The following is a 19,039-nucleotide window of genomic DNA, read 5'->3' as shown; positions in this document are numbered from 1 at the left end:
CCATTTTGATATATTACCATGTATTATCTTTGCTAGTAGGTAATGCTTTGTGAAGCCAAATTCTATTTGTTTTTTATTTAACATCAAGGGCAAAAATTCAACTGAAAGTAATTCAAACAGGGGAAAATTAATTCCTATTATCCATAAGAAAAGGTATGTTGGCATTGGCTTAGTATAATAAGATTAAAGAGAGAGATAAGGGGCACAAGAACAAAGAGATTAAATAGCCGAGAACAGTTGCCTTGGATATAAAAGTGGAGTCACCGTAGCCTAGCTGTTGGCAAAAGTTTTTGATTCCCTGAGATAATTCCCCAAGAAGCAAAGTATCATGAAGTGGTTGATCCTGGCATTAGTTTATGTCCACCTGTCAGAAGGTTTTCATAGGTGAGTCTCTCAGCTAAAACCATACATTAAATGAAAATAGAATTGAAACAATCTAAAGCACATCGCTTTTAGTCAAAAAATAATGGCAAAATTATGTTTTTACCATTCCATGGGAAGGTTTAGTATTCCTGCTTCTTCACTTATTCACTTGTTTGTGTAGCACTTGGTTGATGGGATATTATTCTAACAAAAATATTAAAAGTATACAGATACAATAGTTGTGATAGTGAAGGATATTCTGGCTCTCTTTCTTGGTATGTAGAATCATTCTGAAGAAAGGAAAATCCATTCGTGAAAATATGAGAGAGAAGGGAGTGTTGGAAGAATTTTTGGAAAAATACCATATTGATCCTGGATTAAAATATCAGTTTAATAAATTCAGTGCTACGTATGAACCAATGACCAATTATTTGGACGTGAGTATTTAAACCACAGAAATCTGTATTTTCCTTTCCTTCATCTGACTTTGTAACTCTAGCATTTAAATTTATTATTGGCACATTGTGATAGCTCTTCTCAGAACCAATCAATAGGATGTTATTTATGTATAATGAAGTATCACTTAATTATTTCATCTTTCCTTTCTCCTATGAGCAATTATAAATTGACTTCTGATGCCTGAGCTCAGGAAAGAACTCAATCCATTTATTTATTTAAGTCAATTTTGATGCTACCTGATTATTCAGCAACATATTTTTCAGATTAATATTTTTTGCTGGATATTATTTTTTCTGATTATTATTCAGCAAAAATAGTTTTCTGTATTTTTTTATGTGACACATGCCAATCACAAACATGTGGTTGTACCACTGTTTCTGACAATAATACCCAGATATGCCTATCTTGTTAAAGAGTAACTTAATGTAATATGTATTTGGGATAGTTTTTTTTTACTATGACTGGTGAGCATTCTGGGTTAGGGTTGCAATTTCTCTTTATTGATTTACTCCAATTGAATAAAAGACAGCAACCAGGCAAATAGTCTGTGCATAACTTACTCTGAAAGAAGTGAGATAGTCTACAACTGGAATAATAAAACCATTTATTTCTGGGTAAGTCACATTAGGGACGCGGTGGCTCGTGGTTAAGATGCTGAGCTTGTTGATCAGAAAGGTCGGCAGTTTGGCGGTTTGAATCCCTAGTGCCGCATAATTGAGTGAGCTCTCATTACTTGTCTCAGCTTCTGCCAACCTAGCAGTTCAAAAGCACATAAAAATGCAAGTAGAAAAATAGGAACCACCTTTGGTGGGAAGGTAACAGTCTTCCATGCGTCTTCAGCGTTTAGTCATGCCGGCCGCATGACCACGAAGATGGCTCTTCGGCTTTGTAATGGAGATGAGCACCACCTCCTAGAGTTGGGAACGACTAGCACATATGTGTAGGGGGAATCTTTACCTTGGATCCAAACACTATGTTTGATAGTAACAAGAAAACTTGGTTTAAAGCATCATACAGTACAGTGTACACTCTTCAATGAACACGTAACCAAAGTTTGGTTTATTTGTCCATTTTATATTCACTAAAAAGATAAATAACCCTTCAGATTTTAAAATGTTTTTTCTCTTTTTCATGGAGAATGGGCAATGTGAGACTAGAAAAAAAAACCTGTTTCCTAGGGCTGCCAAGATTTGGGCTGCAAAAATCTGGAGACTGTTAGACAGCCAAAAACACTGCACTGTGCCTCTTTGCTGTCATGTTGTAGTCATCTGAATGTTTGTAGCCCTAGAACAGGTTCTTCAGAGATACTTTTGAGGTCCCACTAGATGGCAACATTTCAGAGAAGTGACTGGAGGATGTCTCTCCTATTTGATCTCAAAGATGGGCAGGTACTGCCAGGGAGCGATAGTACCTTACTTATTTATGGTAGTTACCAGTACTCCAAAGTTTTTGTGAAACCTGTCTCACAAATATTTTCATTTGACAGTCTTTTTATTTTGGAAAAATAACCATTGGGACTCCACCACAAGATTTTCTTGTTGTTTTGGATACTGGCTCTGGTGTTCTGTGGGTACCTTCTACATATTGCACAACAAAGGCCTGTGGTGAGTAGTCTACTCCCTTGTTGAATGTTTGCTTCTAGAGAAAATATTTATTTTTATAAATATAAACCAAATATATTTCCCCTTATTTTAAACCATTTATACCTTGTCCATTGGTAAGGAACCCTTTTGGGGTTGCAGATCAGTGGTGGGATTCAATTTTTTTTACTACCAGTTCTGTGGGTGTGGCTTTGTGGGTGTGGCTTTGTGGGCATGGCAGGGGAAGGTTACTGCAAAATCCCCTTTCCCTCCCCACCCCACCCCGCTGCTTTCCAGCTCTGTTCTCCTGTTCAGGGCAACAAAAAAAGATCGGCTGGGAGGCAGTGGAAATGGGGCTAGCCTATTTGCCGGTTCGCCAAGCTACTCAAAATTTCCTCCATTGGGGTGGGAAGAAGGCGGGGCTTAGCAGTGAGAAGATGGAGTTTCAGGCTACTCCTGAAATTCCTCTATACCGAAGGATTTTTGGATGGGTTCTTTGAACTCTAGCTGTCCCGTAGTAGACGACAGTGAAGGTGAGGAGAGACCCAGGACCTCAGAGACACCCGCAAGTCTCTGGGGGGGGTATTAACTCCTCGTGCCAATTCCTTTTTGGATTAGCTGCGTGCTAACTGAAACTGCAGGTTGCCCCTAAGAATGGTAGAAGTGATGTCATCTGGTAAGCTGATTTTATTATCCAAGAGAGACTGTTCGCGTTAAAAACTTAAGATAACTGAAACCAAAGAACAGGAAAACTTAGCGGCGAATTGGCTTTTTTAATGGATTTATGGCTGGTGGTTACTTTACTTCTTAAATGCTTCAAGAAATTCCTCGACATCCTCCCCCCTCTGAATCTCCCTAAGTGGATCGTAAAATTTATTTTCTACTAATTAGTCCGTCACGATTCGACACTTTTATTACTTTATTACTTCGCTTTGTTTACGATCAAATAAGATTGCACAGCCTGTAAGAAACTAAGAAGTCTGTGGAAAAAAAAAAAAGAGCTTGCAATTTTTAACTGCGACACATCATGGCGTCCCAAAATACCTCTAAGATTTCATTTCAGATACTTTTTTCTGCATGCAGAGGACTCTTTGATTCTTATCAAAGACTGGAAAGAAAATTGGATCATCTGATTTTAAAATATGAAGCAAAAACTGAGATCGTTGAATGTTTAAATGCTCCTGAAATACAAACGGAAAATGTGAGAAATGGTGTCTGGTCTATCTCAGAGGAAGAAAGGAGGGGGGGAGCTATAAAGAAGACTCATTTAAAAAGACAGAGTGCAGGAGGAATGGAAAATCCACCCTTGAGAATTAAAGTTAATTTGGAGAATTTTGCAAGCCTAGGACAACATTATTATTTCATCACTGACATTCAGAGCCCAAAGGTGCCAAAATATCTTTGTCTGGATTTGCTTATGAAAACATTTGGTAAATTTATCCAACACGTGGCAATTGGCTGGAGAAGATCTTGCTATTGGAGAGACACTGGCTGATAGATGGAAGAACGTAATTTAAAATCTAGCTAAATCTGATTACCTTAATGTGTAATAGATATAGCTGAATAATGACTGATATGGATAGTAATATATATAATTTGGAACTGGCTGATAGATTGAAGAATACAATTGAAAACTAGTTAAACCTAATTGCTTTTTCTTGTAACAGATATAGTTGAATAATAATTGATATTGATAGTAATGTATATAATGTGGAGTTGATATGACAACTAACAATTGGAAGATTATACATAAAGAGTATTAACTACAATAATTATCACTATTAAAAAACTAAATAAAATACATACAATTAAATGTTAATCAACACTGGGAAAATGTTATGATATATGATATAATTAAATATTATGGATGTCCAGCTAAAATAGGATATGAGGATTTGATGATAATAGAGGATTTTACAAATAAGTAAATGAATTGTCAGCATGTGTTATGGATTAATTATGTAATGCATAGCTAAGGATGAAGGATGTTTAAATAACCATAGGTAATTAAAACTGGAGGTATAATGATGTTGATATGGTAAATATTCGAGTTAAGATATTTGAATTAATATGAGTTAATGGAAGAGAAGCACCAAAGCATGTTGTAACCAGTTGATATACTTCTTTTTTTTCTCATGATAGACACCTGTGTTTTGTTTTGTTTTCCTGCCTTGTCTCTTGTCGTTTTTGTCTATTTTTATATATATATATATATTTATTTTAATTTTTATTTTTTATCTGTCCTTTCTTTCTTTTTTTCCCTTTTTTTTTCCCTCTCCCACCGGTGTGGGCAGGGATTGTTCAAGATTATTTCTTTCATCAATATTTCTAAATAATAATTACAGTTAAATGAAAATGGATATATAATAATGTTTTAGTTAATATGAGTTATATTGGTTGACTGTGGAGGAGATGTACCAAAACTTATCTGTAATTGATTGATACATTTTCTACAGATGTAAAGAAAGATGTGTACCTGTTTTAAACTAAAATTAAAAAACATTTATTAAAAAAAAATTCCTCCATTGGTTCTCCAGAACATGCCAGAACTGGCTGAATACCACCTGTGTTGCAGACCCCCAACTCAGCCTTCTAGTCAGTGAGTGGATCACTGAAGGGAGGGGAGCTGAACATTTGGGCTCTTCCCCCCCCCCACCGTTTTAGGTGGTTTGAGGGGGTAAAGTTAGGAATTAAACAATTTTACCTGATTATGGTCTTACCTGCACCCTTATCTTTGTTTAAAAATAAAACAAAAATAGTTGGTAGCTACAGTACAGTATTGGATTTTCCATTTCATAACTGCGTATTTCATTTGCCAGGGCAAAAATGACAATCAGATTATCAGGGAAAAACAATCAAAATTCTAAGTGTGTGACTGGCTCAAAATGATTAGAGCCATGATCAGCTCTAGACATAAAAGTTTTTCACAGGAAGTGCACTTCCTAATACCTTGGGGGATTATTTTAAAATGCTGAAGATTGTCATGTTGCCCATAGTTCTGCTTTGATTTGGGTCTACAAAAGAGGATAAGAAACAACCTTATTAGTACAGGTCAAGATGTCCTCTCTTGACCTGTACTAATAAGGTTGTTTCTTATCCTTGTCTTTTTGAAAAAAATGCCTCTTTCAAACTCTTTCTACCACCCTACCATTTCAGTGTGAGCAATTATTTTGATGTGGACTTTTCCTACAACATGAGAGAATGAAAAAGTGTGGGTTAGTAGTGAAGTAAAGTGTAGATCTGTTGTGATTTAAGTATAAGGAAAAATATATTTCACTATACATAGAGCAAAGCTTCTATTTTTTCTTGTTTTCTTATAGAAAAGCACAGTGTGTTTAACCCAAGACTGTCATCTACTTATTACAGCAATAACGAACAAACTTACAACCTGAGATATGGATCTGGTAGCTTGAGTATAATGCTAGGTTATGATACTGTGCAGGTGAGTGGATTTTAACCAAATTGTTAATTTCTTAACTATGCAACACTGATTAATTCATTAGAATTAGCTCTTATTATTTACATTTACATTTATTTAGGGGGGCAATGCATAAAATAAGCATTAAAATGACCATAAGTCTAAAGAGAATAAACATAATGGAAGTAAATTGGTATCATAATAAAAGCTACAGAAACAGTGTTCTGATTAAAATAACATACTAATCTAACACTGAAGGTCCAACATTAGATTAACCATCACACATATAATCAGGGTATCTCTTATCAGCATCTGCAGGGGAGTAAGAAAAAAAAAGGCAATATAACAGAACTGCAGCAAGCAAAGCCCTGCCCTTTTCGTATTTGTGATCAGCAACAAAAACACAACATCTTGATTCTTTCATCACTTTCCATAGACAATTCTGTTTTCACATATGGATAACCTCAACTTTTAGCAAGCCACTACTGCCCTTGCTGGACAGTGGCAAGCTATTCTCATGCTATTGCAAAGGAAATGATATGGAAGTCACCAGAAATCAAGCTTGACTAAGACATTATGCTCACCATACTGTATATCTTTATTATAGAATCACAGAATCATTATCTTTATGATAAAGATATGCAAATTTCAAGAGAAAGTGCAGAGTTGTTTCAATGCTATGAACTACAAGTGAAATCCATTTTTCAATCTTCTCTTTCAGATCCAGAATATTATAGTTCAAAACCAAGAGTTTGGATTGAGTGTGGAGGAACCCAACTATCCCTTCTACTATAGCGACTTTGATGGGATTTTGGGTTTGACCAATCCTACTCCAAATACCATGGGATCAAACACACTCTTGCATCAGATGATGAGTCAAAACCAGATTTCTGAACCCATTTTTAGCTTTTACTTCTCACGGTAAGATTAACCGCATTATATTTGTGCCATAGCATGTAAGTATAATTATGGTTTTCTTCCAGAATGAGTTACCTGGAATACAGCAATTTACTTGTATTCCATGGCTCAATCCCATCATCACAAATATATTCAAGTTCAACATTCCAGCAATGAATGATATTGAAAGAGAGGGGAAGCATCAGGATAAGAAAGAGGTTTAAAATTATTTTTTAATTAAATCATTGCTGATTTAAAAACCTATGTTGTTAAGTGCAAGCAACCAGAACAGGTTCCAGGGTTTAAGTCAAGAAGTTTGTTTACTGTTGATTCACCAATTCTACAGAGATCCCCACCTTTTCTTGGGAAAGCCTGATTTAATCCTACATGTTTAATCTCATACTCTTCCCCTCCACCCCATAGAGTCCAAGGTGTAGAGTGTATCTCTTAACTCCTCCTATTGGGACCTCCCTCATTTCAGCTGTTGATTCCACCACATGTACTAAGGATTACTTTAGTCGCAGTATGAGTATAAGAAGAAGATTTGTACCCTCATTTGCACCTCTAATTATATTCTTATCTCACAATTAGAATTGTGAAAAGTTGAATTTTCACCTTTAAAAACCTGATTCTTAGTGGAGTGGGCGGTTAAGTGAAGGGCGTGCATGTCAATGGGGGAACCTGAGATGGGTGGCTATTCAGCATTAATGCACAACAATGTGTACTCAGTTTGCTTCTTTGTTATTTTGTAATTTTATTCAATAACTGTTTTTTTTTAAACTTTCTGGCCATATTTCATGGTGAAAATGATCCTAGGACAGAGGTGAAATCCTCCCAGTTTGGCTCGATTTGGCCTGATTCAGCCGAACCGGCAGAGGCAATTGGCATCAGTTCTCTGAACCAGTGCAAAAATTCCTGATGGTCCCACCTACGTCCACCTGGTCACCCTGTTGTCACTCACCTCTTCCGGCCGCTTGACCTGCCCACCCAATCCGAACGTTTCTCCCTTCGTCCACAGCAGAGCTGCTGCAGCCTGTCCCTTTAAGGTAGACCCATGGAGTGAGGGGGATGGGGGGGGACCATAAAGGAAGCAGCAGCTCTGCTGTGACCAGAGGGAAAAACGTTTGGATTGTCTCTACCACAGAATTCAATGTTAAATGTAGCAGAGACAATCCAAACGTTTCTCCCTCCAATCACAGTGGAGTGGCTGCTCCCTTTATGCCCCCAGCCCCTCCCTCCCAGGGACTATTTTAAAGGGACAGGCTGCAGCAGCTCTGCTGTGAATGGAGGGAGAAACATTCAGATTGTCTCTGTTTTACATTCAATATTAAATGCAGCATTCACTAATGAGTGACATCGAGTTGACCATGCCCACTCAGTCACTGGACCCCACTACCAAGCCATGCCCACAGAACCGGTAGTAAAAAAAATTGAATTTCACCACTGTCCTAGGGTTATTTACTCTATACAAAAAGATCACAAGCAGATGAGACGCTATATCTAAAACTCTTTCTTTTGCCCATTTTTTTCTCTTTCCTCTCAGCCAACCAACTGTTCAGTATGGAGGAGAACTTATATTGGGAGGCACTGACCCCCAGATGTACACTGGGGAAATTACCTGGGCCCCTGTGACTGAACAGGCTTACTGGCAGATTGGTATAGAAGAGTAAGTGATATTTTTTTCTTCCTGATTTGTATCTGATTCCATTTTATTTGAATGAGCTGCTTCTTCACCCTTTATAAATGATGGAAAGATAGTCCTCTCACCTGTTGGTTAGGTGTATTAGAGTTTTGGCAGAACTGATTAATCCAATACTTATTTGCTACTTCTAAATATGTTTGTGGCAAGGAAAACAGGCCTTCTGCTGCCTAGGGTACAAATTTGGAAAACAGATGGGTATATCACTTCTCACCATCCACCCATCCAGCTAGCTAGCCAGTCAGCCAACTCCTCAATTGGCAAGTACTGTATCTGCCATCCTTGGGCGGAGTGCAGATCACTATAAAACATACCGGTATTGTAACAATAGCAATAGCACTTAAACTTATATATTGCTTGACAGTGCTTTACACCCCTCTCTAAGCGGTTTACAGAGTCAGCATATTGCCTGCAACAATCTGGGTCCTCATTTTACTGACCTCAGAAGGATGGAAGGCTAAGTCAACCTTGAGCCGGTCAGAATTGAACTGCTGACAGTTGGCAGAATTAGCTTGCAATACTGCATTCCAACCACTGCCTCATCATAGCTCTTATTGTAAATATAAAACCAACAAACAGTCCAATGAGCAAGAATCAGTCAGCAGCAATAATAATAGTAACAATATTCATAATATCAAATCATCTTAATAAATCTAATTATATAATGAGTAGTATTATAGTTTTATTTCTAAGAATAATAAAATATTTTAAAATAACTCATTAAAAAAAGGGTTCATAGTTGAAAAGAATGAGATGTAAATGTCAAGTGAGTCTCTTATTAGGGAAATTTTAAACTATTACTGCATTCAGAGGTCTAGTAAGTTTAAATAAGAAATAAAGAAAAAGAAAAGAAAATATTGCTTTAAATATCAATAACAAATAAGTAATTGTTTTTCCAAGAACATGGAATGCCTTATGAGTGTTGGCTTACATTTATGGAAAAAAAATGATAAAAACCCATTAGCAATACAATCCTAACATGTTTGGTCAGAAGAAAATGCTACTGAATTTAGCAACTATACTGCTGAACAAATATGTTAAATAACCTAATTTGCTGTGGAGTATGCAATCTGTCTAGAAGATACATTCTTTCACACATGAATCTATCTAATGTTTGAAGCTCATTCATTTTGCTTTTTTGTTGTTATTACATTTGCTGGTAATTGGCTTCCAAAATTTCTAATAGAGATCTTTCCAAGAATCACTTGCAATATTCATGCCTATTTGCTTCTATAAATACAGCAGAATCAGAGGTGGGTTACTGCCGGTTGGGTTTGGTTTGGTTGAGCCGGTAGTGGTGATTTGGCCTGGGTCACAGAATTGGCAGTGACCCAGGCTGGCCACACCCCCAAACTGGTTCCCCGGTCTCTTCTGTCATTGCCAGCATGTTTCTGCACATGCACAGAACAATTAACAGTCAACTACACATGCACAAGGAACACATGGTGGGCACGAGTGAAGTGAACCAGTACCAGCCGGTACAGGAACTCACCCCTGAGCAGAATGTTTAGTGGACATACTAATTGTAAAATATTGAGCAATATTTATGCAATATTCATGGTCATAACTATGGTGCCAATATTTATGGGTAATCCTCCATGAAGATGCACTTCTGCATTTAAGTGTCCCACTGATTCTTAGGCATATGTAATAGTCTTGATCAGCCTTCCTCAAATTCATGCCTTCCACAATTGTTGGACTTTACAATCCTGAATCATCATAGCCTTTGTGGGTTAGCCAGTTGGTAATGGCTAACAGTAACAGAGTTGTAAGGTATCTTGGAAGTCATCTAGTCCAATCCCCTGCTCACGCATGAGACCTGTGCTAGGGACTTGAATCGCCAAACTGCCGACATTTCTGATCAATAAGCTCAGTGTCTTAGCCACTGACCCACCTGACCCACCCGAGCTGTATGTAGATTAAGAATCCATAGGCTTTTATTTATTTTACCAATTGTAGTCTGCTTTAGGTGTTTGCAATGGTTTTAGTAATATTCGGTGTTCTCATTATTTCTATAGATTTGCTATTGGCAACAAGGCTACTGGCTGGTGCAGTGAAGGCTGCCAGGGCATTGTAGACACGGGAACAGTTTTGCTAACTATCCCACAACAATATTTAACGGATTTCCTTCAGGCTGTAAATGCTGCTAATGATGGTTCAGTAAGTAGAGGAAAGAATCTTGAACAAATTTTGTGATTGTTCAGGGAACTGTTACCATTACGAATAGAGAAATCTATTAATTTTGATTTCATGCAGTTCCTCATTTTCTTATTCTTATGTTTGTTTTGGCTGATTTTCACAAAAGGATATGAACTTGTTTTAGGTTGTTAAAACATCTACGTGAACTATATGCATTTTGGAGTATGTACTCCAAAATAACAGGGGGTTGGAGTGTTGCATTCTATTCCTTACGACATACCTTTTTGTGCACACTTGAACATGGTTGGGCTACAACAATATAGAATACAATTTTTAAAATTGCAAAAAAAAGTTTTGCTAGCAAGTAAGCTCAGAAGTATAAAATTTAAGCCTACTCAAAAGAATGCAAAAATAATTATTTTTTCTGTCACTCTAGTGGCCATAAATAATCTGAATATCATTTTATTGACCCAAAGACATTTTGCACAGCTTAACAGCAAGTTTGACAGACTAAAGAAAAGAGATAAAGGTTTATAATGCTGCTGTAACCTGGCCAACCTCTCTTATTGCCTCAATTTAACCTTCCCTTACATTTGTTTTTTCACAGTATATCGTGGACTGCAACAATGTCCAGAATATGCCTACCATTACCTTTTTCATTAATGGTTCCCAGTTCCCACTTCCTCCTTCTGCTTATGTCTCCAATGTAAGTGTGCTTTTCTAAATTCTATGTACATAGGAAACCAGTTCATTTTAAGATTAATTGATGTTCCATACCTCAATAGTAATGTCATGTAGAAACAGCATTATGCTGATGCTACTTTATTTATAATGGAAATATGTCCCTTAATGTGGAGCTATCAGATCTGTAATACTCCTTGTATAATTCAGCCAGAATATTTGCAGATGACACAGATGGCTGCTCTTGAAGAATTTGCTGCATATTGAAGCACATATAATATGGATTTTGTACCATGTCCTTTCAAGCAAAATTATAGAAAATTATACTCCTACGCAATTGCATAATAACACGGAGAACTTAAGTTAGACAATGTTTTTATGTCGTGTAGTTTAATCACAATCCAAATCCAGATTCCAGTAAAATATGATTGTTGTTCCTTCTTTTCTGCAAAAAGGGCACAATCTAAAGCAATTTGTTTCTTTTACAGAACAATGGCCGCTGTTCACTTGCAATTGAGCCAACATATGTGCCTTCCTCAACTGGGCAGCCTCTATGGATCCTGGGTGATGTCTTCCTTAAAGAGTATTATTCTATTTTTGACATGGGAAACAATAGGGTTGGTTTGGCAGCATCAGCCTAAATGAATTCGAATTTTATTTCTGGATTAATGGAACTGATTTCTGGATTCCAACAAAATATTTCAAACTAAATTTGTACAGCAAATTGTATGTTTCTCAACTGAAACTCAATCTTAGCCCCTTTACATAAGGTTTGTTCATGTAAGATCCATTGCTACAAAGAAATAAATTGTACCAAGACAAACTTGTGTTTGTAATATTCATTCTTTAACAATGTATATACTTTGGATTTCCTTCCACACTATATTGTTTTTTGTCCACAATGAAATTTCATCCTTTTCACAGTTGTTTTTTGTAGTAAGAAAAAAAATGGGAAAAGCTGGTTCAAAATATGGGAAAATGAAAATGGAAAATAATATGTCCTAACTGCAAAATGTCATAATTGAGATAAAGCATTTTGGTGATGAAAGTTTTTTCTAGAAGTATTTTTACCAGGATGAAACAAGTTTTGCAATACTGCCACCTAATGGACTTTGGTCCATTTATTGGATCAGTCAGAAGTTTGAATATTTCAGATATGAACCTTTTCTTCCTTGTCCCAAGCGTGTTTTTTCAAAAGGCAACTGGACTTTGTTTTTCATTGAAGACATTTGCTTTTCATCCCAGAAGCTTCTTCAGTTTTGACTGAATGGTAGAGGATGGAAGGATTTATACTCCTTGTAATCATCTGGTCATTAGCACTCCTTCTGAGACTGTTGAGGCCACCTGAAGGTTTGTTTATCTATGCCCTCAGGATCACCTGAATAGTGCAAATGGGCAGAATTGGGCAGAATGGGACAACTTGTCTCGGCCATGCTGTGGGACAGCTCACTGTGAGACAATTCCACAATTCCATTTACTTATTTAAAATAATTTTAAAAGTTATTTTAATTTTTGTCATTCACTTTGTCCCTCCTTTGACATCTTTTCTTTAATCATTATATTGAATATTTGATAGTACTGTAATTCTTGTTCCGTAGCAAGATGAGTTGGCCATGGTAAGTTGCTCCAAGGTGAATTGGTCGCAGCAAGTTGGCTATGATGAGATGGCCATGGTGAATTGGTCATGGTGAGTTAGCTGTGGTGAGTTGTCATAGATCCTTCTTGCTGAAAGAACTGTATTGTAATCAGGAGATATGTAGATGGTGTCATATCCCTCCTCCCCTGTTGAGAGAGGGCTGTTCAATTTTAATGTAGATGCTTTGACCCCTCTTTCAAACCAGTGGCCTCTCTATCCAGAATTTGGACTGTGCTGATTTCAAAAGAATGCCCTTTTGTCTTTCAAATGCAGGTGGACTGCTGAATCTTGTCTTGATGGGTTTGTTCTCCTGTGTTGTGCCATGTGTTTATGAAGTGATTGTTTTGTTTCTCCAATGTTAAGATTACAGATCTGTACATTGTCTCACTGCATTGAAATGCATGTCTCACTGCATTGAAATGCATGTCTCACTGCATTGTAATGCATATATAAGTGATATATACTGTAAGACTAAATGTTATTGCTATTCATACCCTATATATCCCAAAGCTTGTTCAAAAGAGGTGCCACATAATCTAATAGAACAGAAACAAAAGTAGAAAGGGTTTTTTTTTAATAAAAAGGGATACTTCTGGAATATTTGCAATTGATTACATTATTTTGGTAATATTTTCTGCATTCTTTAATTGATATTACTTATTCTCAGCTCTGTGATTTTCTTATTAGCTTATTTAAGTTATTCCAGTTTGGTTTCCAATTTGAGCCTGACACCTCCCTTGTATATTTCTGTATGTTGTTAAACAATGCTTGCAAAGTAAAGCAGACATGGCACAATTCTCCTAAGCTTCAGTAATTGGCACCTTGATATCTTTATGTACCTTAGACATTTTATTAGAAACAATATTACCACACCTATTCATTTTGTTTCATTGAGACATATTTTTGTAAATGGCATCCAAAACTTTATTGTAACACATAAAATATAGGGAGTCTATTAGAACAGCTGCAGTACTGAAATATATTTTCATACACTCGACCACTTAATTGAGATCTTTCTTTTCAGGATATCATCAACTTGTTTATTCTATTACTTTATTGAGGCCTTAAGGGTGAATTATATATCAACATGCTGATGGATGAACAAATATTTTCAATCAAATTGTAATTGGTCAATCAGTGTATTTTGGGTTGGAAATCTGTAGATTAAAAACTTTAGTGAAATGAAAAATGTACTTCCCCTTTCTTATAGGGCATATTCATATGATATAGGAAGTGCTATCTCATTAGCATTTTCTCACTTAAAATACCTTCTAAGGTCACCAACCGTTGTTACCGTTGTTACATCAAAATACAGTAATGAGGAAAGACTTTCTATCATTTCAAAACAGCTGGATGATCCTATAAAAAGAGTACAAGTCTCTAAGTGTGAAATGTCCAATGAAGAAAAATATCAGTACATATGGTAAAAACACACACAATAATTATTTAAAACATTTATTTTTAATTTTGCTGCCTAATTGTTAGATGGGCACATTTAATGTTGAAAGATGTAAAAAATAACTGCTTATCTGCTGAAGCCTAAATTCTTGTTAGAAACATCATTTTATTGTTGTATACCATATAACATTGGGCTCGATGCAGAGGAACTGATGATTGGATTATTGAAATGAAAAGAACATAAGATTACTATGCCTCTATATTTCCCTGAATATGGTCTAAGTTTACACAAGCTGTAATAGATGAAGCCAGAAAGAAAATTATTCTGAAATGTCTGGGACTGGAGACTTCAAATAGAGGGGAGCAATGAATAGCATTTGCAACATCAGGGGAGAAATGGAAGTAATGCTGGGAAACTTCTGTGCCTGGGAAACAGCATCACTCCTGTTTTCTCTGCCTTATACATAAAAGAGAGAGGGAATAATCAGATAGAGAAGCTGGTAATCAGGAAGCGCTAAAAGATATAATTTTATTTGTTTGGTCTAGGGCTTCTTGATATTGTTTCCTTTTAAGAGTAACATTTGTTGAAAGGAGATTATTTACACTTAGGTTTAAGTGGCGGAGACTTATTTCATATGGGAAACACTGGTTTTTATAGATACAGTCTTCTGATTTCATACCATAAACACTGGCTTAGTGGTTTAGGCTTGCATGAGTAAATCTTAATAGTTGAGATTGAAGCAGGATCACCCATGTAGTTAATGGAAAGTGTTATGGATTTATAGCGAAGTTAGTGTACCACCCATGTGTTCTTCTAGATCAGGGGTGTCAAACAGGCAGCCCATGGACTGAATGCTTCATGTGCAGGCTACACCCATCTGAGCTCCATGAAGGGAAAAAATGTCACGTTACGTTACATGATGGCAACGTGACACAAGTTTGACATCCGTGTTCTAGATGTATAGATATGTCTTAAGGCAAAGACACTTCTGCATAGCCACCAGCCTCCTTCTTCTTATCCTCTGCAGTATCTTCACACAATTGGATGAGCATCTTGGCTGAATTCTATCTTCCCATATTGTTGGCCATACCCCAACCTCAATTATTCCTCCTCCTTGCAATATTTATTGTTAAAAGCAACTAATTGGTTATGGCAAAGGGTAATGATAAAACTATCCCCTCCACCACACAAACATTAAGGAGGATTCAGATAGTAGCATGGCACCATGTGGCCTTTCCATCTACTGCAAAGGGGGAAATCCTAGGAACCTTGACAAAACACCTTCAAAGGAATTGCTGCAAAATAGCCATTATTGGTTTTTTTTTTTGTTGGAGCAGGAGGTGAACCAGTAGTTAATCGGCTCAGTTTCCCAAGTTCCCTGAAAGCTTCATAACATCATGGGGCTAAGAGGGGTTTTACAAATCTGATTCGGCTTCTCCCTTTGCATGTAGAAGGGGCTCACAGTAAGATCATCAGGTACTTAGAGGAAGGGGCTCATGATTCACAAGGAGGTCAGTATATGACCACCCATCTGTACCTAGACATGTTAAATCTCAATCCTTTGGATTAAAGGAAGGGTGATTCAAGTGCTTTAAGGAAAGATACAACTGATTTACAAGAAATTCATGAGTCACCTGCAGATTCAATACTATTTATGTGGATTTAAGTACATGGCATGTTACTATAAACAGATGTTGATAAGTATCAGACACTATTCATAAGCACTATATATTATACTTATAGTATACAAGTAACTAACCAAACTTCCCCTGTGAGCATAGCAGAGTACATTATATAAAATCTCTACCCCATTGATTTCACCAGATTCCTCAGATTAAATAAAGGACCAACCTCTAATGGGTAGAGATTTCTATTTCTACAATCAAAGTCACAATCAGAACTGACATTCAGCCAGTTCTGACCAGTTCTGGCGAACCAGTAGCGGAAATTTTGAGAAGTTCAGAGAACCGGCAAATACCATCTCTGGTTGGCTCTGCCCCTATCTATTGGCTGCCTCCTGAGGCAGAGCTGATTGGCTGGGTCTTCTGTTGCCCTGCACAGGAGAACGGAGCTGGAAAGCAGGTTAGTGGAGTGGGGAGGGAATGGGTATTTTGCAGTATCCTTCCCCTGCCACGCCCACCAAGCCACACCACGTCCACAGAACCAGTAGTAAAAAAATTGAATCCCATCACTGGTCACAATGGTAAATTTTGCATGCTACAGTATAAGACAGCCATATTCATATTTTTGTTTTGTTCAAAGCTAATAAAAGGCAAATCATGAGAACAACCCTCCCTTATTTGTTCAGAATCTCTCTTTCTTGAAACTATCCAACTCTTAAGAGTTTATGCTAATTTTTTGGGGAGTAATACAGCTGAAATCAATGGGCATTCCTCTGAGCATACAAGTATAGATTTGCATTGTTAAATTAACAATCTTGTCATGACTGGATTCAACTTATATGTATAGATATTCTTACATTTGGCCATTTTATGTATTAATATTCAGAATATCAACTTTCTTTCAGTAGCTCATGTTCTCTTTCTTATACTATCCATTCTCCCATTCTTCCAAAAATCCATTTCCAGTTTTCAAACTCATGCCCATAATAAAAAATAATATAAGTGTAACATATAGAACCTAAGTAAAGTAAACTGACTGTCCTTCTCAATTAAAAGCAAAGGCCTAAATCTGAAGTCCCCTTTAAGCTTGATAACACTTTTTCTTGCTTCCCAGCCGTGCCTCCCCCCATTAGCTCAGTAATCAGTCAACTCTAGACCAAAGAATTGAATTTTTTATTCTTTATTGGCCAAGTGTGATTGGACACAAAATTTGTCTTTGGTGCATATGCTCTCAGTGTACATAAGGATAATAAAATACATTAATCAAGAATAAAAAAGTACAACATTTAGTGATAGTCAAGGTTACTAATAAGCTATCAAATTGTACTAGGAAACAAGCAAAAACAATATAAAAAACAATTGTGTTTTTTAAAGAATCAATGGATTTTCCCTCTCATTTTAAAAATGTGAGTTATTCCTATTAAATAATTATATTATGTATTTTAAGAGATTGAAGGCATAACAACATTTTAGCTAAGGTGACCAGATGTCCCGATTTCCCATGTCCCGGGGCGTTTTAAAAAAGTCGCGATTTTCTGGCTTCATGTTGAAAGCCCAGTGGCTTAAGAAATCCTAACCGGGGCAAGACAAAAGACACTCTGTCTAACCTCTCTCTCTCTCTGTCTCAGTACTTTCATTGAAGATATTAAAACTTTAAAGCAAGAAAACGGACCCCCCCGCCCCTTTTACTCACTTTTATAAGAAAAGATGACCCAGTACCATAGAGCTCCAGGAAATACTTGGCTAGAGAGATAGCGAGTGTTCCTTCCTGGATTTTCCGGAGGGGAGGGGCATGGAGGTTGGAGGTCGGCTCGTGTGGAAAAAATGGTGGCAAAGTTTCTTTGAAAAATATTTCCCTGACTAATTTCACCATTTTAATTTGCTCAGTTCTTTGTATTAACATCTACATTATTCTAGATTGACTTGGAGTTCCTGCCTGCTGGTAAGTGAGCTGGGTTTTTTTCTTTTATTTTTTTAATGTATTTTAAAATAATATTTTATTTATTGTGCATAGGATTATTTAAAATAGTTTTATTCTGTTTGGATTCTTTTTTTAAATTGTCTTAGACTATTTAAAAAAAGATTCTATCCAAAATAAATGGAAGTGAAACCATTTTTAAAAATTCTATGCACAATACTTTGAAATGTTTTACTTCAATTTATTCTGTGTGGATTCTTTTTTTAAATTGTCTTAGACTATTTAAAAAAAGATTCTATACAAAATAAAAATACCAGCTGCAGTTATTCACTTAAGAACTGTGGCAAGAAAGGTGATATAGTGACCAAAGTTACAATGGCATTGAAAAAAGTGACTGATGACCATTTTTCACACTTAGCGACCATTTTCACACTTAGCGACCGTTGTAGCATCCTCATGGTCACACGATCAAAATTTTGATGTTTGGCAACAGATTCGTATTTATGACGGTTTCAGTGTTCTGGGGGTCATATAATCACCTTTTGACAAAGTCAAATGGGGAAACCAGATTCAGTTATGTTACTAACTTATCAGCTGCAGTTATTCACTTAAGAACTGTGGCAAGAAAGGTGGTATAATGGGCTTAGTGACCAAAGTTACAATAGCATTGAAAAAGTGACTGATGACCACTTTTCACACTTAGTGACCATTTTCACAGTTAGCGACCGTTGCAGCATCCTCATGGTCACACGATCAAAATTTTGATGTTTGGCAACAGATTCGTATTTATGATGGTTTCAGTGTCCTGGGGTCAGATAATCACTTTTTGACAAAGTCAAATGGGGAAACCAGATTCACTTTGTCACTAACTTATCAGCTGCAGTTATTCACTTAAGAACTGTGGCAAGAAAGGTGGTATAATGGGCTTAGTGACCAAAGTTACAATGGCATTGAAAAAAGTGACTGATGACCATTTTTCACACTTAGCGACCATTTTCACACTTAGCGACCGTTGCAGCATCCTCATGGTCACATGATCAAAATTTTGATGTTTGGCAACAGTTACAATTTACATCTGTAAATTGTAGTTATGTTGAAATAAAAAAAATATTATAATACTATTTTTGCATTGTATGAAAATTTTTGTTACTCCGTATAAATTTTTTAAATCAACACCCCCCCCCCCCCTCAAAGCTGTCCCTCTTTACCAATCTGAAAATCTGGTCAC

The 19,039-nt window shown here is 36.6% G+C and overlaps 1 protein-coding gene across 1 annotated transcript; it reads left to right on the top strand.

Moving 5' to 3' along the window:
- Window positions 1-254: 254 nt before the first annotated feature.
- Window positions 255-12,048, top strand: LOC106540681 (pepsin B). Its single transcript, XM_014055883.2, has 9 exons — window positions 255-384; window positions 647-800; window positions 2,309-2,426; window positions 5,723-5,844; window positions 6,542-6,741; window positions 8,261-8,383; window positions 10,435-10,576; window positions 11,163-11,261; window positions 11,725-12,048. Exons 1-9 carry the CDS (start codon window positions 329-331, stop codon window positions 11,875-11,877), a joined length of 1,167 nt encoding a protein of 388 aa, XP_013911358.2. The 5' UTR covers window positions 255-328; the 3' UTR covers window positions 11,878-12,048.
- Window positions 12,049-19,039: the final 6,991 nt, after the last annotated feature.

This window comes from Thamnophis sirtalis, unplaced genomic scaffold (assembly GCF_051295495.1).
Source record: "Thamnophis sirtalis isolate CommonGarterSnake01/CBP01778 unplaced genomic scaffold, rThaSir2_p1.2 scaffold_7, whole genome shotgun sequence".
NCBI classification, from domain to species: domain Eukaryota; kingdom Metazoa; phylum Chordata; class Lepidosauria; order Squamata; family Natricidae; genus Thamnophis; species Thamnophis sirtalis.
Note: the sequence above shows the minus strand (reverse complement) of the source record. Positions and strands in the feature narration are given on the sequence as shown.

Coding starts and splice junctions, on each gene's coding strand:
- LOC106540681 (XM_014055883.2), top strand. CDS start 329: ATGAAGTGGTTGATCCTGGCATTAGTTTATGTCCACCTGTCAGAAGGT. Junction 385..646: donor CTGTCAGAAGGTTTTCATAG/GTGAGTCTCTCA, acceptor CTTGGTATGTAG/AATCATTCTGAAGAAAGGAA. Junction 801..2,308: donor CAATGACCAATTATTTGGAC/GTGAGTATTTAA, acceptor TTCATTTGACAG/TCTTTTTATTTTGGAAAAAT.